The 26,682-nt window shown below is 29.4% G+C and overlaps 2 protein-coding genes across 2 annotated transcripts; both read left to right on the top strand.

Moving 5' to 3' along the window:
* The first annotated feature begins 1,885 nt into the window (after positions 1-1,885).
* On the top strand, positions 1,886-7,004 carry LOC124423590. The gene is made up of 10 exons (XM_046961476.1): positions 1,886-3,052; positions 4,280-4,345; positions 4,508-4,603; positions 4,792-4,860; positions 5,013-5,078; positions 5,190-5,306; positions 5,426-5,491; positions 5,654-5,726; positions 6,206-6,390; positions 6,726-7,004. Exons 1-10 carry the CDS (start codon positions 1,886-1,888, stop codon positions 7,002-7,004), a joined length of 2,184 nt encoding a protein of 727 aa, XP_046817432.1.
* An 11,527-nt stretch (positions 7,005-18,531) lies between these two features.
* LOC124423388 lies at positions 18,532-25,631 on the top strand. Its single transcript, XM_046961061.1, has 7 exons — positions 18,532-18,664; positions 19,345-19,501; positions 20,748-20,870; positions 20,962-21,250; positions 21,406-21,635; positions 24,475-24,627; positions 25,358-25,631. The coding sequence occupies exons 2-7, from the start codon at positions 19,394-19,396 to the stop codon at positions 25,454-25,456; spliced, it is 1,002 nt and encodes a 333-aa protein (XP_046817017.1). The 5' UTR covers positions 18,532-18,664; positions 19,345-19,393; the 3' UTR covers positions 25,457-25,631.
* The last annotated feature ends 1,051 nt before the right edge of the window (positions 25,632-26,682 follow it).

Genomic DNA, 26,682 nt, shown 5'->3' with positions numbered 1-26,682 from the left:
AATTCAACTTATAAAAATCAAATTAAAGAAACGTATATTCCATCTATGTCACGTATTCCAAAAAAAAAAAAAAAAAAAAAAAAAATAAATAAAATCGATTTTTACGTTAAACCTCACGTTTCAATTTTACCAATAATTTGATATATTCAATTTGATTTATAAGTAATATTATGATTTACATTTCTCTGTAAAAATATTCTATTAACGTTTGAAAAATTTTTCTCACAATGAGCATTTGATACGAAAGTAATAAAAATAAAAAGAAATATAATTGAAAATTTTTAAATTAGACATACGTGCAAACATTATAAATTTCATGAATGTTCATGAGAACTGTATGAAACTCTTTAAAGTATGATTTTCTAAAAGAAATTAATTCTTGTCCTTGAAAACTTCTATACCATAAATGATTCCCGGTAGTAATGATCGAGCATGATCATTTATGGTTAGGATAAACTTGTTTGTAGCTGGTCAGTAACCGATCTAACGGAGATGTGACACATACCATTGGAAAAACTCGTTTCAATCATGTATGCAATATATCAAATTCCCTGAATCATTGTTAGAATACTTTCTCAGAACTTTCGTTATCTACATTGTATTTCATAGTCCCAAACAAATTTGAGAAAGCAAAGAGTAGTATAGAAAGCCATAGGTGTACGCAATTTGCATCCACTTAGCAGGTAAAGTTAGAATAACTTTCATTAGCGTGGGAGATTAACGTATCTAACGTCCTTATTCTGTTTCTAATGTAAAATCACATACCGATCACAAAGAACGTTCGTGATTAATCAAGATCTCTTTGTTTTATTTCATTACAAAGAAATTTCAAGATCAATATCATTGCCATATCTGTTGAAAATTAGTTATCTCATTAAATAGAATAATTATATATCTTTTAAAATTTTTTTTAATAATTACTATGAAAGAAATCAGTTCAAATTCTATTTCGCCAATCATTCCTAAACGTTAAAGAATTAAATAGAAATTAATGAAAATGAGTAAACGTTTCTTTTTTTAGTTTTATTCTCTATAAATTATATACCCGCGGTATAGTTTCTTAATTGTATACTTTTTTTCTCTTTATTTTTCTATCTTTCTTTTTCTTTTCTTTTCTTTTCTTTTTCTTTTTTTTATAATATCACCGATTGGAAAGTCGTAAAATAAAACAAAACGATAAACGGTAAACGAATTTCTTAACGAAAGAAATAGATTTAGCAATGTATTTCATAATAATTCTTTAACGATACTTGGAAGTTTGAACCCTTACGAAATGGCATTTGTCATCAATAAGGTTTATCCTATATTTGTTGCTTATATTAGAATTTATAGCTGGTAATCGCATAATTATCTATCTATCCTGACACGAGACGTAACGTCGGAAGTGAGCGCAATCGGGCCGATCGGCTTCATATGAACTATGATTAGGAATGCCAATGGACTCAGGCAAGGTGGACGCAAAGTGCATGGAAAAAAGTGGACGTTTCTACAACCAGGGAAGAGTTCGCAAACCCTTTATTATCGTCCGTTTATAAAGGGGACATGAGTCGTGCATCCGCTCAGTTCCATGACCGCTGGAACAACGAGCTTTAGACTAAACTAAGTAACAAATTCTATTTCTTCTTTTCTGTTATAAATATATATATATATATATATATATATATATATATATATATATCATCATAATCATCATCGTTATCATCGTCGTCGAATTCGTGAATAATGCGATCGATTACGGGATCGTGTAGTATGCTGTTCATAGACATTGACCTAAAGTTAAATACGTAATAATCGGTGATCGAGAGAATATTATTTCTCAACTTTGAAAAGAAAAATGTTCCGTTCGTTCGTGATTAAATCATTATTGTTAATCATATTGATCGGGATGGACTTGACGATGTCATTGCCAATAGGTCAATCGATAAGAAATCTAGAGGGCAAAAATAGACGAAGAGAAGAGGGAGGCTTTGCCGAATCTCCAAGAGTCTTAGAGATTCAATTGCCTGTTAAGATAGCTACAAAGGAAGATCTGATTGCTTGGGCAAAATATGTTATGGGTTTGATGGCCTCGAAGATTAATATAACTTTATCAGCGGTAAAGGAAGAATTGTCGAAGGCGAACGATCAAAATCATTTGAAGAAACCTATAAAACAACAAACCTCAAGTCAAACATCATCGAGATTTACCGATATTAAATCGAAGGAACCATTGCAACCTCCTTCACGATTAAACATCGTCAAACAGAATAACAATCTCTTTTTACCGCAATATCCAAACTTTGGTACGAGGAATACTTACGATTTGAACGATGACGAGGTGATACGTAACACAAATGATGTTATCGTACCACCAGCACCAACTTATCTTCCCGTACCATTAACCAATCCTGGAATAGATCCACGATACAAACAGGAAGAACAATCTATCGGTAATTTATTCTTCGATAATTTCGAAGGAAATTTAACGTCTAATAATTTCGATCTCAATACTTTTCACGACGATTTAAACGTTAAAAAGTTTCTTAATAATCCCGATGAATTATCGTCACCTATAAGATTTAATAATTTTACGACGTTACAAAGAAACTTGACCAATCCTATTCTACCATTAATAAGTGTACCCTTCGAGGCAGTAATAACAATAACGAGAGAACAATCAACCGAATCTATTATACCACCTAACAAAACGAAAAATCTCTTAGTTATACCAAAGAGAGATCCACCAGATGAATTTCCTCCTTATTTCGAAAGGAATTATACTTTGATCGATCAGGACGGTCAGATAAACGTGATATTCGATGATTTCGTTACGAGAGATAACGATAATGGCACGAAGAAAAATATTAGACAAGAGATCGAAAAAGAGAAGAAGGACAATAAAAAGGATGATAAAAGACGAAAGCCTACGATGCTCAGTGAACTACTGCAACTTCTTCAAATTTTAAGAAGAAATTCGCAGAACGATACTAACGAGGAAATAACCACACCGATTTCGAAGATAATTAAAGGTATGAAGCCACAGAAGATACAAATTGCTCCGGCTTATAACGAGGTAATTCTTTTATCTCTCTCTCTCTCTCTCTCTCTCTCTCTCTCTCTCTCTCCCTCCCTCCCTCTCTCTCTCTCTTTCTCTTTCTCTCTTTTTCTTTTCATGTTTAATAAAAACATTGTCTCTCTTGAATATACGAAGATAAAATACAAATAAATCATTTAAATAATCTTTAATACGTTGACGTTCAAGCTGTAATTTATATTTGAATGGAAGGGGAAGAAGCTCTACGTAAAAAAAAAAAAAAAAAAATCAAACATCGTTACGTTTAAAATATTTATACAAAAAATAAAAAATAAAAAATATATAAAAAGATATATAAATCACCTTGCTTTATTGATTATAGATTATATAATTGTTTAAATGTTCAAATAACACATTAGTTTTTGACAATTGTTATATAAAATTGTATTACGATGAGCGTCAGCGTATTAAAAATGCATCGTCGCAAAGAAAAAAATATTTTAAAAAGAAAGATCGTGAACTTTGTAGTATCTTTGAAACAAGAAAGACAAAAAAAAAGAAAAGGTAGAAAATTAAATAGAAAAATAAACAAAAAATGAAATGTGAACGATAACTTTCACAAGATAAATAAATGTGAAAGGAAAACGTTTACGTTGTATTAGTAACGTTTCTTTGTCAAAAAAATCTATCCTTTAATTATGTATGCGTCTTCTTCGTTAAAATTTCTCTGGGCGTCAATGATCGATTACTCAAACAAGGATCAGCAGGAGTGTCTTTTATGGGAACAGCGGTAATTGCGTAATGCCACGTCATGGGTATGAACGCGTGTGCGTATAAAAGGAATAAGGAAAAAAAAAACGAAAAACGGAAAAGCAAAAAAGAAAAAAAAATGAAACGGAAGGAAAAAAAAGGACAAAAAAAATGTGATTGGTGTGATATTTATCGATAATTAGCTTAGAAAGGAAGTACAATTTTTATTACTTTTTTTATTATTTTTATTAATACTATTCATTGCATTTATATAAAAATTATAAATAAAAGTTATATATATATATAAATGTAAATATAAATACAATATGTGTATGTATGTGTGTACATACATATATATATATTAAAAGTTGTTAATTATATTTCACATATAATTATATATGCAATCATAATTATATCAAATTGTCTAGATTTATCAAATTGTCTGTATTTTATTATCTATTCGTTCGAGTTGTAATAATTTCGTTTGAGCTACGTTAATTTTTTCGTATATTTCAGTCCACATTAACAACGAGGGAAGAACTTAATGAAACTAATTCTAATTCGCCAGAACTCGAACAACAGGTACGATCAATTGTCTCGAGCTTTTTTTTCTAAAAAGAAAAAAGATAAATAAAATAAAATAAAATAAAAAAAAGGACAAACAAATAAAATAAAAGAAAAGAAAGGAAAAAGAAAAAAAAGCTCAATCACGCCGAGGTAATTTATATTTTTTAGATAGACGACGATGATTATGATGATGACGACACTATGGGCGGATCGTTACAATCCTTGATTGATTTATTGCCATTGGCTGTGCCGATTTTGGAAGATCTCAGTGACGTAAGATAGTTTCTAAAATATTTTAAATCACTTTCAAAAGTTAAATCTTTCCTTTTCTCTCTCTGTCTCTCTTTTTTTAATTTAATTAATTAATTAATTTCTTTTTCTTTTGTTTGATTTAATTAATTAATTAATTTCTTTTTTTTTCCTATCCTTATCATTTTCATCAAAGATTATCGTGATTTTAGCCAAACTCAGAGACAGATTTGGCTGAAGTTTTACAAGGTGTAATACCTCTGGTACAAGGACTCTCTGAAGTGAGTTAATTTCGTCGACATAATATAGCTCATGTATTTAAAAAAAAAAAGAAAATTTATAAGAAATATGAGAATTTTATTTCTATATCTTTCATATTAATATTTTTTTCATTTGTTCTATTTTGTTTTCTTTTCTTTCTTCATTACTTTAGGGTGACGGAGAAGATGCTATCGATATTCCTGGAGTCTTAGTACCGATCCTGTTAAATCTCAGCGGAGTAAGTCGTTCGTATCAAAAATAAATATAACTATCGTTATATTTATGATATTATGAAAAAACGAGAGAGAGAGAGAGAGAGAGAGAGAGAGAGAGTTAATTTCAGGGTAAGGACGGACGAGGAAGTGACGTAGCGGCTATAGCTGGACCAGTTATACAATTGATAGCACCATTGATAGGACCATTGATTGGCCCTTTGATCGGTCCATTGAGTCGTTCGAGTAATCCAGTAAGATATCGAGATCGATCACGTTATCCCTTTTGATCATCGTACGTTTATAAAATTTAATGTTTTGTTTTTTCTTTTTCCTTTTTTTTTCTTTTTTTTTTTTTTTATTACGTTTCTAGCCTTACGGACAAGGTGGATCGTCTTTATCAGCATTGATAAAGTCCGTGGCAGGTCCATTGAGTACGGTAATATCGATTCATATTAAATCCAATACTCATTTGTGAACGAACGAAATTATATACATACATACATACATACATACTTATATTAATTAATACGAATATTTTTCTCTCTTTCTATTTCTTTACTTTTTTTTTCTTTTCGATTATCTCTTGATAATTTTGCAGCCAACTGGACCAGGAAAAATGTCACCCTTCTCGAATTTAATAGCCGGGGTCATTGCTAGTCTAAGCAAAGTACGCACCATTAACTTTTTAATAAATTGAAAAACTGTTACTAATTATAAAAATTCTCGCAATTCACGCTGAGGATCAATTAACCCATGACGTTTTTTACGCACATCGCCTGTTCCTAGATAAAAGACCGACGGATCTGCTTTTTTCTTTTTCATTTCCTTTTTCTTTCTTCTCTTTTATCTTTTTTTTTTTTTTTCTTTTTAATTCTATTCTAATCCTCGTTGTTGTATCTAACAACGCATCGAATCGTATTAACGTTGACGCTTCATTCTTCATATCACGTCATAATTTAACAGTTTATAAACTGTGTTATTCTTATATAGTTTTTAACGCTTGTTTACATTCGTTTACGCTTAAAGAAGAGGCTTTGCTCATAGAAAAGGTGAAAATATTAAACAGCGTTAACGTAGAATACAAACGTGGCAAAATATATTTGTTTATATTCGTTCATATACTTCCAGGAAATTTCAGTTCCTGGAAAAGGTGGTTATGGCGGCGGAGGACTCGATTTATCAACATTGATTAGTACAGTTGTGTCAGGCTTGCTAGCAGGTACCAGTGCTGGACTCAGTGGATCATCGAAAAGCGATGGCCACAAGGATTCAGCATATTCACCGACCAGCTATGGTGATTATGGTGGATATGGTGGATATGGTGGTTACGGTCCTGTAAGAAATATTTTAATTATTTTATTTCAATTCATTTATTATAAATAAAAATCGTAAAAACAAATAAACAAACAAACAAACAAGTAATAATTAATTAGATTATATATTAGACAATGATACGATCTTTTATCATTATTATTCCATTTAATATTATTTTATCAAAAGTTTAATAACGTTATATGATATATAATGTTGATATATAATGATTATATATAATGTTGAATGAATTAATAACGATTTTAATTTTTCTTTCTTTCCATTTTCTTTTTTTTGCTTTTGTTTCAAATCTTTACTCCGTTCGTTGGGATGAACGACATTTGTTAATTGATTTACAGGCGCCAGCTCACATGACGAATCCCGTCAATCTCCTCGGAAATTCCATCAAAGGAATAATCAATGGTGCATTGCAATTGGTCGGATCCCTTTTGAAAGCATTGACAGGGATTTTAGGTGCCTCGTCGCAAGAACCAGCACCTTCTTATGGACCACCTACAAGTTATGGACAACCTACTACAAGGGCTCCTTCTTACAACTCTTACAACTCTTATGCTAATTCTCCAATTGGACAAACACCACCGCCAAGGCAAACGAGTATCAAGAAACGTATTATTTAATATTCAATTCATTTATTTTTCTTTTCTATTCGACGATCATAAAAATCTCTTAACATCAATTGGATTCACATGTCGTTTCATAATTAATGAAAGTCTCAAACAAATAGATCATTTTAAATAGAATCGAATTTATTATTATTATTATTATTATTATTATTATTATTATTATTATTATTATTATTATTATTATTACTATTATTATTATTATTATTATTATTATTAAGAGAGAAAAACATTAGAAATATACAAAAGTGTCGCCGACACTAGATTGCCATTTTTTTTTGTTCGTTATCTTTTCCACGTGTCGCACTCATGTATTTACAATACTTCTTCATCCATTGTAACATAATCCTAACAGGAATAAAACAATTCGTCTTAACTCGATGTAATTCATTCCGAAATAGATATTCTCTTATAAATAGATCAACTTATTTAACTGTTATTAACAATATAAAAAAAAAAAAAGAACTAATCAATTTACGTGATATAAAATTTATTATATATTTAATCATAGTGAAATTTCGTGTACGTATCAAATCGTATTATCAAATATATAATATACAATTCATTGTCATCGATATATAAAATTTATACGATACATATCTGAATCCATCATACGTATCTGATTATCGTATTAATTTATAATACAAGGACAAACGTTATATTTTATCAAAGTTATACTTTCACTTTGTCCCAGTTTATTAAACACATCATTCTGTGACGTTTCGTTAAGTTTCAATTTATTCTTTTCTTTTGTCCTCTCATATTCTATCTCTCTTTTTTTCTTTTTCTTTTGTTTTTAATTTCTTTTTTGGATATCTATTAGAAAAACTCGACTATAAAGGAGAAGTTTTCTTGATATAAATACATAAATAAGTACATGCATGCATCGAATCGAGATCCGTCTATTAAAAGGGGTGGATTTGCTCGCGTGCGATATGTCCCTCGATCATATAGACACACACACACATATATATATATATATATATATATATATATACATATGTATCCATACGTGTACTTAGATACATAGTTACTAACGTGCAACGAGGAAAATATTTCCGGAATAAGGAAACCCGGAAATAATCAAAGGAGGGAAGAAAAAGAAAGAAAGAAAGAAAGAAAGAAAAAAGAAGGAAAAAATAAAAGCAAAGAAGGAATAAATCGTTTCGTCCTGTGTTCGCCCAGAATAATTTTCATTCACGTAACGCCGAATAAAAGATCTTTAGAACATGTTTGTCTTCTATGTAACGTGTTACGAGAACTACTATATCTGTGTGTATTTGTTATGTATCTACGTTATATATCGTTATGCGTGTTAGAGAAATCATAAAGAGAAATTGATAGTCTAGTTGTCGGAATTGCGAGCTCGGAAGGAGAAGGATATTACTCGTGTAACTAGACTCGAGAAAGAAGTCTCATTTATTTACCAGGAAAAAGAAGGTAATTCCTGTTTGACAATGTTATTATACTTGATGACGATAATTATAAAAGAAATATTTTTTTATTTTTAACGTTATCATATTTTTAATATTATAATTAATCGTGCATATTTAATATTATAATTTTATAATTTTACGATCGATAATGATCGATGAATAACCAGGAAATAAGTATATTTAATCGACGTACAATTAGAGAAAGCGATCAAGACATTTAAAAAAAAAAATATATATATATATATGTATGTATTTATGTGTGTGTGTGTGTGCATATTTATAAATATATATATAAAAATTTTATTCTTTGTCACATAATTATAAAATGTATTCACATCAATTATCATACCGCAAATAATTTCCATATAATTCATCATATTTATTCGTATTAATATTTTCATTTAATAGATTAATTATGTGTGTATATATATAGAAAAATTATTATTATTATTAATTTAAATATCTTCTCGTGGTCCTTAACGAAACGACGAAATATAATCGATCGATTAACGAATAAACTAGTAAAAAAGAATCATTCATAATCAATTTATGAATATATCAATTTTTTTAGAAACGAAAAAATTATCTATGGGAATCAATAATAATATATGTACTTCGTAGACATTACGTTCAATCATAGACAACAAGAGTGAAAGCACGTTTCACCGTTTGACCTATGAATGTATCCGACTATCGTCCGGAAGATCATTTTCTTCCGCACGTTTACGATGCCTGCCACCTACGTTCAATGTTCTTACTTGTATACTAACTATGCTAACGTAATCGTACGCTTGGCGAACCGTGAAAGTCTCATTGTTGTGTATCAACGACAAAATAGAAAGAAAAAAAAAAAAATAAAATAAAGGAGACATAAAGTAAGAAATCATACAAGTATTTAATTGATCGTAAAAAAAAAAATCTTTTAAGAAACTATTAAACGTATAATTAAAAAAAAAAAAATTGATTTTATAATTCCATAGTAAATTCCATTAACTTGGATGGTTTTATTTATTTATTTTATATATATATATATATATATGTATAGATAAAATTAATTGCTAATAAATAAATACGAAGGGCATCTTATACAATAATAAATATTTTATTAATTTATGCTATTCGAATAGTACCAGTTAGTAGTATGTGATAAAATCATGATCTCGAAGGCCATTCACTTTCCACATCGAAAGAAAGTTCCATTTTTGTTGAACGAAGGTCATTGGCTGACCCTCGCCATTTACGATTTAGATACAACTCTCTTACTTTTCCACATTACTTGATGACAGTATATCAAATTCATTTCATTCCTAGAACAAGATTAATTCTAAAAATATATATTTTTCTTTTCTTTTTATGTTTCTCTTGTCGTTATAAATATTACGTGTACAATTTTTACGTAAAAATAATAAGGATACCAACTAATGTACGTTCGAATTTTTCCGATCGCATTAAGTCAATATGATGAATATAATAGTCGTCTTATTTATTGTATTACTAATATATTTCCCGTCATGCATGATAGTATATATAATAAAATATAAGTTATATAAAATAATAAGATTAAATAAAATATAAATTATATAAAATAATATGGCATATATATATATAATAAAACATAAGTTAAATTGTGATTTATAAAGAAATCACAAATACATAAAGATATTTTTAATTATATATCATTAATATTTATTAGTCTAATCACTTTGCATTAGAATTTTAATTTGTTATAACATTTAACGTTTAGTCGTAAATTAATATCAAATTAATCACCGAATTAGAATGAAATTTGGAATTCTTAATTTGGAATGAAGTACATCTTAAATTTTTATTTCTCTCTCTTTTTTTTATTTATTACTTTTTTATATTATTATTATTATATTACAGCAAATAATTTCCTAATCAAAAATAATATTTTATTTACATTCGAGAAAAATATAATAATACCTCTAGGCAAAATTGCTAATATGCAAATTAAGGCTCTTATGTTAATAACTTAAAAAAAAAAAAGAAAAAAAAAGAATTTGCCAGATTATCTCATCATGTCATAATATATCGATTTATTTAAAATCATGACATTTCTATTTTTTTTTCGATACTCAATCTTATATACATATATATATATATATATACGATAAATTAAGTTGAACTATTTAGTTAATCTAGAAAATTAGGTAATCTTGAAGATTGAAGACATTTCACGACGATAACTATGTGCCAAAAACTAATAACTCTTTTATCATTAATATTTCTTCATAAAGGATCATAAAGGATGCCGTTGTCAACGATAAAAAAAGTACTTCTTCTTTTTCTTATATATATATATGTTTAAAATATACATAGATTGTAACAAGTCAAGAGAAACCTCATCTTAAGTGGAACAAGATTGAAAGCCTTGAAGATCGGTTGATGAGGAGTCAAGCTGTATAGGCAATTATTAGCAAATAAGAAATTATATAAGACTTGAAAATGTATATTGCAAAAAGTCATACGACCGTAAAGTATTGTAGGGGTTAAATTTACAGAAACTTGGAATTTCAGTGAATAATATTTATAAGTAGGTCGAGTATGCTTACCTCTCGGCAACTTTGTACAAGGATTCTCTTTATAATAATATCGCAAGTAGACCACTAAGATCATGACCTCTATCCTTGAGATCGCTTTGCCACGAGAAGATGTATGTATCATTTTCAAGAGGATCGTTATGTACATATGGTTGATCGCCGTGTTCTAGAATGTTCTCTTCTATAAATACAAGTTCGTTCTCAGCAAAAACTTGTCTTTGATTTTAAATATGTAAACATAGCTATTGATTATTATATACTATAGATTATTATAAAAAAAAAAAAAAGGAAGAAAAGAACCAAGAAAAAAAAAGAAAAAACAACAAAAAAAGAATGTCGATGAAGAAGAGAGAAAAACGTTTATTATCGATCGTTTTAGACATTAGAGAATGAGATTTTATTTCGTAATTATCTAACCTGAGTTCAATGATTTTTCAAATATCGATAACATGCTTGTGTAAAAAAAATTCCATAATGCGTACGTTATACCGCCATAATATAAAAACACGAAAGAAGTCAACCGGTTACCCGTTTAAGCTTCGACCGTTTCAATGAAAAATATATATAAAAAAAAAAAAAAAAAAAAAAAAAGAGAAAGAAAAACACGAAGTAAATTGAATTGGAATGTAAAAAGAACTACGATTGTCGTGATAAATTTTAATAGGAATTCGTAATATTCGTCGAGAAGGACGAATAAGAGGAATTCATTATGATATCTGACCAATAAGAGCTCGAACTTGAATTAATTGAAAATAACGAGATATCTTGTCCAACCTCAATTGAAATCGTTGAAGTCGTAATGTTAAAATAGAAAAAAGTTTTGTTATTTTTCTTTTTTTTCTTTTTTTTTTTTTTTTTTGTTCTTTTTCTCTTTTTAACATGACAATAAATCAATCAAAACGAACGACCAAGTATACGTGCATAATTCAAAACACATTGGAACGGTCAATTGAAAATATCATTTTGAAATATTCATGTGATATTTAATTATTTGCTTTTTTTTTTTTTTTTTTTTTTTTTGAAATAATTAATTATTTGCATTCGATCGCATACGTACGTTTAGACTTACGTTAGAAACAACTCTTTGACGTCCTTTGATCCTCTTTGAATTTTTAATTTTTTCCATATTGTAAAACCCTTGAGACGAATTATACGAAGATCGAAAGAAAAACAATAGGTGTTAATTAAAGAAACGATGACGTAAGACGATCCTAAGGTCAATGATTTAAAACAAATTTATGATTTAATAACTTTAGCAAGAAGATACAACATCAAAATGATTCTTAACTTCGTAATAAATAAAATGGGACTCCATTTTTACCTCTTTCATTTTCTATGCATTCTCGTAGTCAAATATTACGTAAGATATTCGCAATTCGTCTGATCTTTTGCTCCATGACCCCTAGATAGTCAGTCCGCTTTCTAACTGCATTTCATTATAAACCCACAGTCCCATAAGCGTCGTTTTATTAACTCACAAAAAACGCACACATCGATATATCTTATCGAGATCGTACGTTTTCTCATTCGGCACTTATTAACATTCCTTCGTTTTATTACTAAGGTTTAAAGAACGAGTGATAATCATATGCGGAAGGATTAATTAAAACAAATTAAAAATAAGAAGAAAAAGAAGAAGAAGAAGAAGAAGAAAATTATTCTTTTACTTAGGAATATAATGCTAGTTTTATATACATATACGTATACATATATGTGATATTATTCATGAAACTTTACGAACTTGTGATGAAAGATCGAGCTAGCGATGTCGTATAATTAACGTTTAAATAAAGTATACGTGTAAAATAGACGTTTCGACAAAATAAAATTTCTTGATATAATCCAAGAGACGTAAATACTAATTATAATGGAGCATCTTATGGAGAAAAGCTTCGTAACGTGAAAGAAATTATTATAGTGTAATAATATCCTACAGCATGCATGAAAATCGATTAAATTTTGTATTAGGAATGTGTAAATGAAAAAAAAAAAAGAAACAAAAAGATATTGAATTAACTTTCATAGTAAGTAAAACGAAAAAAAAAACTTGATCGATGTTGAAAACCTCTTTCTCTCTCTGTCTGTCTCCTTCTCAGTCATTAAATCGCATAATAAAAAAAAAAAAAATTGTAGAAATAAAGTATTAGGAACAAGCTACTACTAAAATAACAAAATCCAAAGTAATATCCAGTTTCGTTTGACCGATCGAACTTTGTACACATAATTTAACTCTCGAAAGTGTTAACGAACGATTATGGGTTTCTGTTCTTACATACTTACGTATGTATCTATTTTTATTCTTATAACTATTCACGTACATTAAAGAGAAAAAAAGAAAAAAAAAAAAAAAAAAAACATAGTGGACTTTGTGATGATAAACTTTTACCACATAGCGCATTGATCGATACAATATGACACATGTAAGTGTAATATACTTACGTACACGCATAATGATCTATTACGATTGCCATAACGAGGTTCCTCTTTTATATCTTATTTGTCCTGTTATCTCAAGAAGTAAAAAGACTTTAATGGCGCGATGACGACGTTACGAATAGGAAGTTTCACAGTGCGGAGAAAGTTAAGGACGACATATTTATTCGGGTTATACGGTCGATCGAAGAACACAGAACTCAGACTCAGCAGGTTTATTCTAAGAGAAGATCTTACGTAAAAGATATATCTCAGTGAAGATCTCGAGAAATTGAAAATGAAATCGTCGAATCGGAGTCACATTCTTCTAAATAAAAGAAAAAAAAAAAAAAAAAAGAGAGAAAAAAAGAAGAAGAAGAAGAAGAAGAAGAAAGAAGAGAAAAAAAAACAAAGAAAAAGAAAGAAAGAAGGAAAATGCAAACTTTAAAGGCGTTTGAGTTAGACATACGTGAAAGTGACCACGCATATTCGAACGTGAGTGCTATCGGCAATATATACGCAGCAATATATTAGTCATGCCGATAATTCATCTCTTTCTCAGAAGAGTAAAATTTCTTTTTTCTTTTTTTTTCCTTTTTCTTTCTTTTTTTTTTTTTTTTTTTTTTTAGTTTCATAGGAAACTTAAGGAAGAATTTAAATAAAACTTTCGAACTTTTTAATGCAAAAGCAAGTATAACAGCAAGAGTCGTTAAAGCCGTTTATCGATAGATAAAAAAATTAATATCATTTATGATATTATGTATGTATATACATATATACATACTATTACCACATAGGCTATGTATACCTACATATATATATATATATATACTATTAAGTCTTTAAAGAATTTATCGTGAAATTGAAAACACATATTTACCATTCGTACAATCCAAGCTTAATTACAAATACCATTGATATAATTGTATCGTAAATTGGAAATAATATTTATGATTAGGAGATCATTCGTAATGAAAGAAAAAAAAGAAAAAGAAAAAGAAAAAGAAAAAAGACAGAGTACAAAGTCAATAAACAGTTAATAAGTGAGATCCACTTTAGTGTTGCCCGATTAAACGTTGTTTAATTCAAAGTAATTATTGGGAATTAACTTAATTCTTTATTTTTTTTTTTCATTTACAAGATTATAGGAACATATATATATATATATATATCGTGAGATATATATTGACATAAGCATGTGTTCTATAATTACTATACAAAATTCGTGGATCGTGCGAGACATCGTTGTCGTTTTGTCGGCCAACCAATTTCCCCATGACGACTTTCCTTCTCGTGAGTCTACTCGTCCGGCTTTATTCCGTCGACGGCGAAGCTACGTGTATTAAGTGTCGAACTATCGGCTCCGTAACCAGCGCGCTAACTTTAACTCAGCCTCGTCGTTGATTCGTTAGATCGATCAAATGATCGATAGATCGATAAATAAATAATTAATTTATCACGAGATCGACTCGATAATTTCGTGAATTTATATATTTATATATATTCATAATATATTCACTTAGATTGACTAACCGGTTTTCTATCGGACACTGAGTAAAGTATATTAGAATTTGAAAGTGTGTAGACGGCGCATAGCGACGAGTGCAGTGTCACGATTTTTTTCATTTTAATCTTTCTTGAGTAAGAGAGACAGAGACCGAAAATAAAGAAGGAGAATAAGGAGGTGTGTTCCACGATTTTGTTGGTTGAGAAACACTGTCAGAGTGAGACCGAGCTTTACGAATAAGCTTTACGAGAGGAAGAGATGGATCATCGCTGTTACTCTCGTAGAAAGTTTCATTTATGAAAGTCTCTTGACGTTATTAACAATCGCTAATACGTATTATTTAGACGTTTCAATTGGTCCGCTACGGTGTCGCGATACTTTCCTTGAGGATCACTGTGACGATAAAGGAAAAAAAAAAAAAAATAAATAAATAAATAAATAAATAAAAACATCTATCTCTATCTTTAAGAAATAATAATATTTGTGATGTACGATCGAGACGATCGTAACTATCGAAAGGTTTGTATAAAAATGTCGCATTAAGGAAGCCACAATCGATCATCGACATTCGTTCGAGGTGCGCGTATCAAAAAATTTCTCTCGTCAATTAACTACTAGTTGAAACTTTCTACGTTGAGTGTCGAAAACAATGTAGAATATTCTTAAATCGACGTTATATGAATGAGTAACGAGTCACGTGAATTGCGGAAATCGAACGTGATTCCACGTACGTGAATTGTTTTCTTTAATTATCAATATCGGAAGTGGGTAATTTTGTTTTTCTTTTTTTTTTTTTTTTTTTTATCAACAAGGCCTCACTAGGTAAATAAATAAGTAAGTAAATAAATAAGTAAGTAAGTAAGTAAGTAAGTAAGTAAACAAGTTCTTTTTTAATGTTATAAAAAGAAAAAAGCTATCGGTTCCGGGTTAACGAACCGTGTTCCCCAGTCAAGTTTCAGAGATCCATTGAAGTTTTTTGAATTAGTCGATTTTTTGGGATGTCATGTTGATCGATATCGTTGATATCATCTTGTGATATCATCTTACGTGTCACATTACGTAAAGCACTCTAAAGGATCCTGTTCTCATTTTTTTTACTCTTACTTAAGGCGTTCGGAAGATCACGAGAGAATGAGAGAAGTAAGTTGGACTCTCTCTTTCGTTGGAAAGTTATACACGAGCGTTCTTGAACGTTTGAAATGCCGCTAGTATTTTAAAATCGTGACGCTACGTGGCACCACTCTACGAGTTTAAAAGATTGTCTGACCACATCGTTAGCCTTTACTACTTTCTACGTAAATCCCTATATTTCGTCATACGTCAGACTCGTATTCAGCAAACATTAGATATTACTTGTCCCTTGTAACTCATTAAAAATGATAATATTACTTTGGTATAACAAAGCGACGATTTGATTCAAGGTTAAATTAATTAAATTAACAGGATATAAAAGAAGTTAATATATTTCCCATATCAGTTCATTAAGTCAATCTGAATCATTAAAAATCATTTTGAAAATAATAAATTCCGCTTGTACGTTTGCTTTTCAACGATTGATGTAAATTTCATGAGAACCAATACAGACTCGTATTTTTTTTTTTTTTTTTTTTTTTTTTTCGTTATTTCGTAAATTTAATATTCCAAGCCTAATTATAATGTTTTATAATAAGCATAAATTTATTTCACTTATTTATTAACTATTAAATAAAAAGATATTGACCATGAGATGTCAAGCTAATTCTTTATTAAAATACGTGGGTCGTTCGCTATTACTCAAAACAATTTTGGCTGGGTAAAAATTTACGTAACGTTTGGCCTTAGAAAAAAAACACGAAAAAAATAAAAAAGAAAAATAAAAAGAATAAAAAAAAAAATATATATATATATACACAGAGAGAGAGAGAGAGAGAGAGAGAGAAAATATCGAACAAGTTCGTTGACTCGCGACGCATTTGAATGAACTGTCTGACAGGACGTATTCATTCGTTTGCTTATGTAATCACGAATTCCATGAAAAAGATGGACAGTAAAATAATGCATACACGTAGAATCACTATATATGCAGGTGAAATTATTTGATTGGTTAGCATGAACGACATAACAAATATATAATGCGCCAATGTCGAAATTGCGCCGAATGCAATCTTAAAATTGATTCGAGTCCTTGATCCTTTCTATCGACGTTTTCGTGCAACGAATTGAAAAGCGTGTTCGAAAATTTACTGTAGATTGTATTCAGAGCGAAAAGTATTAAACGAGATGAATAATCAAATATTTCAATAATTATAATAACAAATTATTTTTATTATAATAAAACGATCAAGATGAAAGTTTTATCTCGGTTCGTGGATTCCTATCGATCGATATCGATCGTTATTCGATCCTGAAATTAATTATTAGAAATTATTAAAAAAATTAATTATTAAAAAAATTTTTCTATCGATAATTTTCTAACGTGAAATGGTAAATGGTAAATCAAGATTACGGTCAAGGTGAAAGGACGGTAACACGAATTGAATTTTTACGATCAATGTCGATTTAACGTTCTTAATTAGTAAGGTATTTCGTGCCGATGAACAATCACAATTAGCGTTGTTGGAAAAAGTTGTTATGATTGGAAACGATTACTTTAACGAAGTATTACGTAAAGATTTTATAAACTAACTCGATGGCTTTACTTTCTATCGAATATTCCTTAATGAAAAAAATATTATGTGTTTTCTTTTTTCTATCATTAAATAAAAAAGCGATATAATATATAAAAAAAATATATATAGAATATAATAGAATAAAAATAGAGAGAGAGAGAGAGAGCAATAGAAATATGGCTACATGGATGAGACATTTTTTTGAATATATAAAATAACATAAATGAAGAATCTAATTAATAAGAGAAATTAAATTCATCAAAACTAATGCTCCCATAATCGGCATTTTATTCAAATAATATGAGATAATAAATACATACACGTGATTTACTCATGAAAATAGAAATCAAATTTGAAGAATAAAAACAAAAAAGATCGTTTGAAGGTAATCATCATTATCCACATAATTATGTTACAGAGGATTATATTTTCATCAATAATATATTATTCCAATTTAATAGGATAATAGATTCATCTCATTAATAATTCATAAAATCGATCTCGTTATTTCGTCCATTATCGATTTCTTTATTATTTCATCCTAATCACAAATGATATCAAAAAAGGGATTACGATGTGATCGATTATTTCATTGAATTGCAAAAGTATTTTATATAAATTCGTTATTTATAGGACTACTTAAAATACGTTTTAATCGGAATATTTTTAATAGCATGATTTTATATTATATTATTTAGTAGTGTTGATGGTATTGGTGCTGGTGGTAGTGGTAGTAGTTGTAGTGGTGGTGGTGATGGTGGTGGTGATGGTGGTGGTGGTAAGGGAGGAAAGGAGAAAAGTGGGGTGGAATAGAACAGAAAAGGGTGGGGTAATAAGGCAAAGAGGTAAAATATACAAGAGATCCATGTGTTTTGCACGAAGCAAATCGAAAGTCTCCCACCACTAGTCGTTTATAGTGTGGCTCACAATTCTCGAAGCTTGATTCTCGATTCTTGAAGGGGCACACATGCTCGGCTTCGTTCCCTCGACTTTGTAAGACATCGGAACCTCCTTCACTGTGGTCCTCAAACGAGCCTCGTACTCCGTCAGGTACACATCTCTTCGCTCACCTGCATTCAACTTACTGTCTCCTGTAAGTTCAAAGTCTTCATCGACTATTATAAAATTTCGTTGTTTATTTTTTCTTTTGTTTGTTTGTTTGTTTGTTTGTTTGTTTGTTTATTTCTTTGTTCGTTTATTCGTTCGTTCATTCTTCGTTTTCGTTATCAACGTATACACGTGTATACACACCTAGGTGTAACAATTCACATAATTACGTGTTATATGCATATATGTATGTATATATATATATATATATATATATATATATATATCTACATACATTTTTATTACAACGAAATGTAATTTACCATCGTGAATTTTGTTCGGGGTTTTTTGTAACTGTTTATCAATTAATATTCTTTCCAAACGATTTCTTTTTGCATTCGTTAGTGATCGACGTTTTAGATCTTATGTATATATATAATTTTGAGTGACATTTAAAAGCAACGATTTAACAGTTCCATATATATCGGATTAAAATCATTAGTGTTTTATCATGACAGAAGAGGCACATTTATAAATGTTAGAACGGGATTTAACACATAATCGAGATGTAATCGATTATACTTTCCTTCCACCTTTCACTTAACTTTTATATAGTCTTTCGATCAACAGCCCCTTCATGTTCTTCTTCTTTCTCCTCTTCTTCCTTCTATTCTTCTTAATGACATTATAATATAAATCGATGTTATTTCTTTTTCAAACACGCAGGTTTAATTTATAACAAAAAGAAAAAGGGGAAGAAAAGGTGGGTGAGAAAATGAAGTTCATGTGGACGTTGTGCGGTTTGTTGCTGATCGCCAGTATCGTTGCTTCCAATCCAATAGTAAAAAGAGATGCCGAAAATGATCTGAGCCCTTTGAATGAAGTAAGTTGACATAACGAAAAAAAAAGAAAAAAAAAAAAAAAGAGAAGAAAAAAAAACAGAAAATAAAAGAAAATATTCGTAGATCGTGATTAACCTATGAATTTAAATGGAAAGTCATTCTAATCGAATGACCTTGACTACTTTTAGAAAGCCTACGAAATCGTCCTCCATCGTCTTAGTTTGATACTTATGTATGTACACATGTACGTTTCAATAATGCATCGAGACATTACGTGCGAATAGTACAACGTCCGTTACTATACATCGCGATTTTCCATTGCGCCATTTCGCTCGCTTATGAATAACAACCTCGATTTGCGGTAGCTTATTGCTTAATGAGAGAAAACGATGTTTATTATAGAAGCGTAGAGAAGAAATATCTCTATGACAATATGATCGTTGAACGGTGTAATCAAATAAATGTGTTTCGTCGTAATGGACGTTTAATTTTTTATTTTACGAAATTGTATAATAACATTGTAAACGGTGTCGATAACGGGTATTATGAACTTTTTTTCTCTTTTTTTTTTTCTTCTTTTTTTTTCTTTTCTTTTTTTTTTCTTTTTTTTTTTTGAATAAAATAAAATTAAATCATCAAGTGGAATTAAATTCTTTAAATAAAAAACATTTCTATCTCGGACGTTGTACTTGAGATCGTTTATATATCTTTAAATTAGAATATAGTGACGTTTGGGAAACGGACGACTAGATTTGATTTGATGGGTGGCAGGATGGAAGGGATGGAGGAGAGAAAATATATACAAGGTAGAGAGGGAATAAGAGAAAGAGGTAGAAAGATAAAGATAGAGAGAGAGAGAGAGAGAGAGAGAGAGAGAGAGTTTCGGTCCGGAGGAACAAGTCGAGAGTGAAAGTAAACGGTTAAGTTTATGAGACGACAGAGATACATAGATTCACACTTTTAACATATTTTTCGCGCGCGCGCCCTCTTGTCATGTGTCATAGATCATCGATAAATTATTATTGGCACGTTACACGATCGTTCTCTATTCCGAACTTAATTTTTTTTTTTATCATTTTTCTTTTTCTTTTTTTCCTTCTCTCTTTTACTCTTTCCAATTAAAAATACTGATATTAATTAATAAGACTTATTAACCCGTTATCCGTTCCCATTGATTTCTCCGTTATTACATAAAACTTTTAAAGAATTAACAATTATTTATAGAAATCGTGAAAGTTGTGCAACTATCTTGTATAATTCATCGAAATATTTGTGATTTGTAAATAGGTGTATGTATTCGAGGCTGACGAGGATCAAAGTGTTGACGATGAGAGAGCTGACAGAGATAAGAGAAAAATTGGTGTCGTCAAACTGGGAGTGTCGAATGGTATTATCAACTTTGTCTTTGGTGTAAGTAATTTATCGTTATCCTCGATTAAAAATAATTATCTGAGAAATAAAAGGAATAATAAAACGATAAGTATGAATGTGATATTTTTAGAAATTAGATGCCTTCCTGGACGCTAAGACAAAAGCATTAACGATATTGGACGAATCTAATAAAGCTAAGAACGCAATTTTTGGCATAGACAATACTCAATCAGCAACCAGTCAATTTATCGGCAGTCTCGTCTCTCAAAAGATTCATGCTGGTACGGCCAGTATCAATCCGGTGATAAACAGTGCCTCGACATTTTTTAATACTGCAAAGAATGGATTGGCCAGTGCGTTCGTTTCAAAATTGGCGCCATTGAGTTCTATTGTCGGTGGTCTTAGTGGTGGAGGAACAGGTATGAAAGATACAGAGAGAGAAAGAGAGAGAGAGAGAGAGAGAGAGAAATTTCTTGTCGTCTTTATTTTTTCGTCATATTTTTTCTTATATATATTTAACTTTATTTATATTTACATTTATTCATTATTATTAATTTTTAATGGATATATTTAGCTACAGGTGGTGTCAGCGTTGGAGGAGGAGTCAGCGTAGATAATGGAAGTTCTGGTGCAGGAGCATCCCAATTATTGGGTAACTTGCTCTCCTCAAAAGTAGGAATTATATCGAATCTGAGCTCCGGTAGTAGCGGTGGAACTTCCGATACTTCGACCGGAAGCGGAACCAATGCTAACTCCGGTACCTCTGCTGGAATTAATCTTGGAGCGTTCGCGAATCTAGGAGGGGTAGGATTATATTAATCGATTATAATAATCTTTTTTTTTTCTTCTTCTTCTTCTTCTTTTTTTTTTCTTTCTTTGCGTGTGTGTGTTTGTTTATGTGAAGGGTAATACAGATACAAGTAGTTCTCACTTTTACGAATTATAAAATCTATTTTTTGTTCCGGACAATTATATAATTTTATTATTATAACTCTAAAGACAATTTGTTTTTTTCTTTTTTTTTTTTCCTTTTTTTTTAACGAAGGATAAATTTGTTGGATATTACGTTATTTAGAAAGAAAAAAGAAACAAACAAAAATTCGTCAAGTGGGAACTACGTGTACTTCATTATTTTTTCTATCTGCAAAACGGTCCTCTTCTTTTTCTTCTTCTTCTACTTTTACTTCTTTTTCTCTTATAATTATATAACAAAACAGATTTGCTCTTTTTCATATATATAATTTCTAGTCATTTTCGAAAAAGATATCTACTTTTGTTTCTATTCTTTTCGTATCACTCTCCGTCTATCTTTCGATCTATGGTCAAAAACTAAACGTTCAATTTGAAATCTGAAAATAATTATAACAGCTCTATTGCCTTTGCATAATTATTTATAGAAATGTATTATTTATATATTAATCGTTCAACAAGGTTCGCCTCGATTAACTAATCCGTTTGAAAATCATTGGAAAAAAATCAAACAAAAAAGGCAACGTCTAGCTTAGCTTGGCTTTAATCTTAATGACTGCAGAATAGTTAAATTGCACTCAATCGCATTCATTGCAATAAAATGCAGTAATAAATTTCATCATTGAATAATAAATAGGGTCAAAGATTTATCTAAGGATCATTAGCATTGTCATTCATTGTATACTCATTCTAATGCTCTTTTAAGTTCTAATTTTTTTCATTTTCTTATATTCTTTCGTTTTGTTCTTACTTTTTTCCATTTTTTTAATTCATTCCTAACATCTTTCTTTTTTTTCTTTTTTAACGATTTCTCATTAATCAATTTCAATCGCATTTTTAAAAACGAAAGCTTTTTTTAAACGAACTCATATCAATAATACTTGACAAAGTCTTAACAAAATTTAATGTGGCTTGAGAAAAAGACATAAACAAAAAAGAAGAAAACAAATAAAAACATTTTTAACGAGTACTGAAAGTAGCTATTGTGCATAACAGTATGATTACCAGCCACCAAATACGGCGTAATAAAAGGCTTAAAACGGGGGAATTTGGAAACTGGACTTTTGGACTGTTGACCATCGAAAGGCTACATTTGACCGAAGATCATCATTCTTCCAAAATAGCCATGGACATGCCATAATATAAAAGAGAAAACGAGAGCAAAAAGAAAGAAAAAAAAAAAAAAAACAAAAAAAAAAAAAAATCAAATACAATAAAAGAGATTGAAGATAGAAAGATAAGATCGAAGAGGGACCGACAATATTGACAAAGTGATCAAGATTTCAATGATAAATGGACATTTTTTGTTTTCACTTTTCTTTTTTTAGCTCGGCCGATAAAACGCACGAGGACTAGGCACACCCTTCCCCTTCCCCCTCTTCTTCTTCTTCGAGTGTAAAACCCAGTTTGCGACGCTACCTTTTCTTGAGATTAAGCATCAAGCAAGTTGTTGAGAAAAAAAAAAAATAAAACAAACAAACAAACGAACAAACAAACAAACAAACAAACATACAAACAAACAAAAGCAACTCTTGCTGTTCCCGCGTTGTTATTGTAATCTCGTTAACGCTTATCATTTAATCAAGTTTAAATACTTTTGAAGCAATCTCCGTGAAACTAGCTTGAATATATATACATATATATATATATATATATATATATATATATATATATATATATATATATATATATATATCGAAGAGATTTCGAATCTCTTTATACGAATTTATTGTCTGTAAATAATTTCCCCTTCAATAGTATTATTACTTTTCTGTTATATTTTTTCTTTTCTTTCTGTTCCCTTGTTTTTTTCTCTTTTACTTTTCCTTTTTTTCTTTTCTTTTTTTTTTCTTGTCTTCGTTATAAGGTACGATTCAATTCCCTATAGGATCAACCGATATCGTGTGTTAATAGTGATGTAAATAGTGCATCTTTTTTACGTATAATGCCACGTATAATAACAATAACGACGACGACGACGACAACGACGACGATGTTGATAATGACGACGATAATGATGATGATAATGATGATGGTAATAGATAATAATGATTATACGAAATAAACTTATTATCATTTATTTGTCTACCACTTGTGATTAGACGTAATCTTCACTTTTAGTGAAGTATGAATATACAGGATCCTTTCCTCATTTCCTGTCATAGTTTATATATTATTTATTATAAAAGAGACGATATATTTTTTCGTTTCTTTTTTTTTTCTCTTTCTTCTCTCTTTTTTTTTTTGTTTATTATTTAAAATACAAATCAATCTAACCATTAAATAACATATCGAAAAGAATGTAATCGTGGTATATATATATATATATATATATATATATATATACATAGAACTTGATATTATTTATACGAAGTCATCACTGTTTTATAGTGAATAAAGAAATTCCCTATAATTCTCTAGGAAAATCTTATTATAGGAACAAATTCTCATAGATTAATCGTACAAACCCATACACACACACGCGCATATATATATATATATATATATATGACATATATGCACGTATACATACGTTCGAAAATTTATAAAAAAGACAAAAAAAAATATGATTCAAAGATATGATTAAAGTAGTGAAAGTATTCGCGGTTGATACGAGGAAGCTGGTAAGGCTTGAATGATAAAAGCATTACATAGAAACGCGTTGTTTGTTTAGAAGACTGAGAGCGGTACTACTACGACAACAACGGAGGAAAATATTCCGATGTTCGATAGACAAAAGGTATCATTGGATATACCGCCACGTATCTTTGGTTCTGGCTTCACTTTGATCACGAACATAAGTAGAATTCTCAACAACATTATTCTTGTAAGTATATTATATCGTAATTTTATCGATCGTTTAATAAACCTATACTATGTTTTAATTAATTAAAGAAGAAAGATACAATCTCTTGAAATTTAATTGAATGATAAATTACAAAGCACTATTCGCTCGATCGAAAAAAAAAAAAAAGTACGATGATGCAGAAGTATCGAGATATAATATAAATAATATAGGCAATAATTGTGACAGTATCGTAAAAAAAAAGAAAAGAAAAAAAAAAAAAAAAAAAAAAAAAACTCGTTACATATCACTTCTAGGAATAATTCTAAAGACTATGATTAGAATTTTTAATGTTTTTATGCGGCACACAAGAAATTAGTTCCTCAGTTAGTTCTTCTCTTTTTTTATTTTTGTAATATGCAAATATCGGTGAACGTAATAACGTCAATTGGTTGTCTTAGTGATAGTAACAGTAAGGAAACCAGTTATCCTAGATCAAAGTTCTTTAGGATAAAATCAAAGGTTTCAATATGTGAACTTATTTACTGTACCAAGCATTTAAAAAGGAGAATATTGTGATTCATAATATCTTTTTTATCTTTTATATATGTATATATATATATATATATATATACACACATATGTTGCTTAACAGAAAATAATAATTAGAACGACTTTAGTTTCATATTTCGTAATTAGTTTTTTTTTTTTTTTTTTTTTTTTTTATAGAAAGAGAATACTTTTTTTGAACTTATTATCTCTTACGTTTCAGAATTCAGCCCGTCGAACACAGACGCTCCTAGAAATCTTCAAGCCCTTTTTTCGAGGTGTCTTCGCTATAAAAGGTTTACCATCGGATAATCCACAATAATGAAATTATTCATTAAACACATTGACATATCGTAGAATTCTGAGAAAAAAGATACAAGATTCATAATCGATTTTCCATCTCTAAATGATATAGTCGATTTGATTACTACAATTCTTTTTATCGATCACATCGATCCAATTTTCTTTTTTTAATTTTACTACATCATACTAATAGGAATATATTTGCACTGGAATTTTTACTATCGTAAAAATCGTTTTTAGAAAGAGAAAAGGTGAAAGAAAAATGAACAGAAATAATATTATAATAATATTATAATATATATATATATATATATATATATATATATGTGTGTGGTGCAAACAGTAAAACAGTAAGCTTCCTAGAAAGATGCCATAAAGAGTTGAACGAATGAGGATACAATATTTTTTTATTGTTATTGTTGTTATAATAAACGATTTTATAATAGAGAAGTCACTAATGATCGTTGAAATCTTTTATTACTGAATACATACATATACATATACACATATATATAGATGAGAAATCCGTGAGTAAAAGATAATGGCTTCTCTCAAATAAAATCGATTTATAATAATGTAGGAAGTACCAAAAAATATAGTATGAGTTATAGTATTGTCCAATTTTTTTTTTTTTTGTATATATATACATATATACTTTACAAATAGAATCGAATAAGGTCATCATTTTTCGACCAATAGTTTTTTAAGAAATTAACGCTTAACTATCGTAAACGATACTATGTATGAATATAAATGATATGTAGGACTGTTACGTAATATCATAAGTTAATCATTTAAAAGGTGCGTTATATATTACTTTCCTTTTCGCGTGATCACGTAACGCGGTGAACACGCATACGAAAATTTCTTGCATGTACAGATTCGATCTGACAATAATACCTTTGGGATATTAAAATCGTATCGAGACATCTAATAAAGACAACTTGAATTGTAGGTTCTTACTATAATAAAATAGTACGCACGTTATTTTCATTTGTATTTCGAGCAAAGATAAGATAAAAACAAAAAAAGAAAGATAATATTTTATTTTGTAAATAAAATAAAATCCAATCGCAAACCTCGCAATTATTTTCATTTTTCGTTTCACTTTCCTCGTTATATGAATATGTTTGTTATATCCGGTGAAAGCTTCTCTCTCTCTCTCTCTCTCTCTCTCTTTTGCTTTCGATTATTTTAAGAGAGAAAAAGAAAGAAAGAAGAAAGATTCGGAGAAAATCCGAACAT

This window comes from Vespa crabro, chromosome 4 (assembly GCF_910589235.1).
Source record: "Vespa crabro chromosome 4, iyVesCrab1.2, whole genome shotgun sequence".
In the NCBI taxonomy this organism is placed as follows: domain Eukaryota; kingdom Metazoa; phylum Arthropoda; class Insecta; order Hymenoptera; family Vespidae; genus Vespa; species Vespa crabro.
The sequence above is the reverse complement of the archived record's forward strand: the minus strand, read 5'-3'. Positions and strand labels throughout refer to the sequence as shown.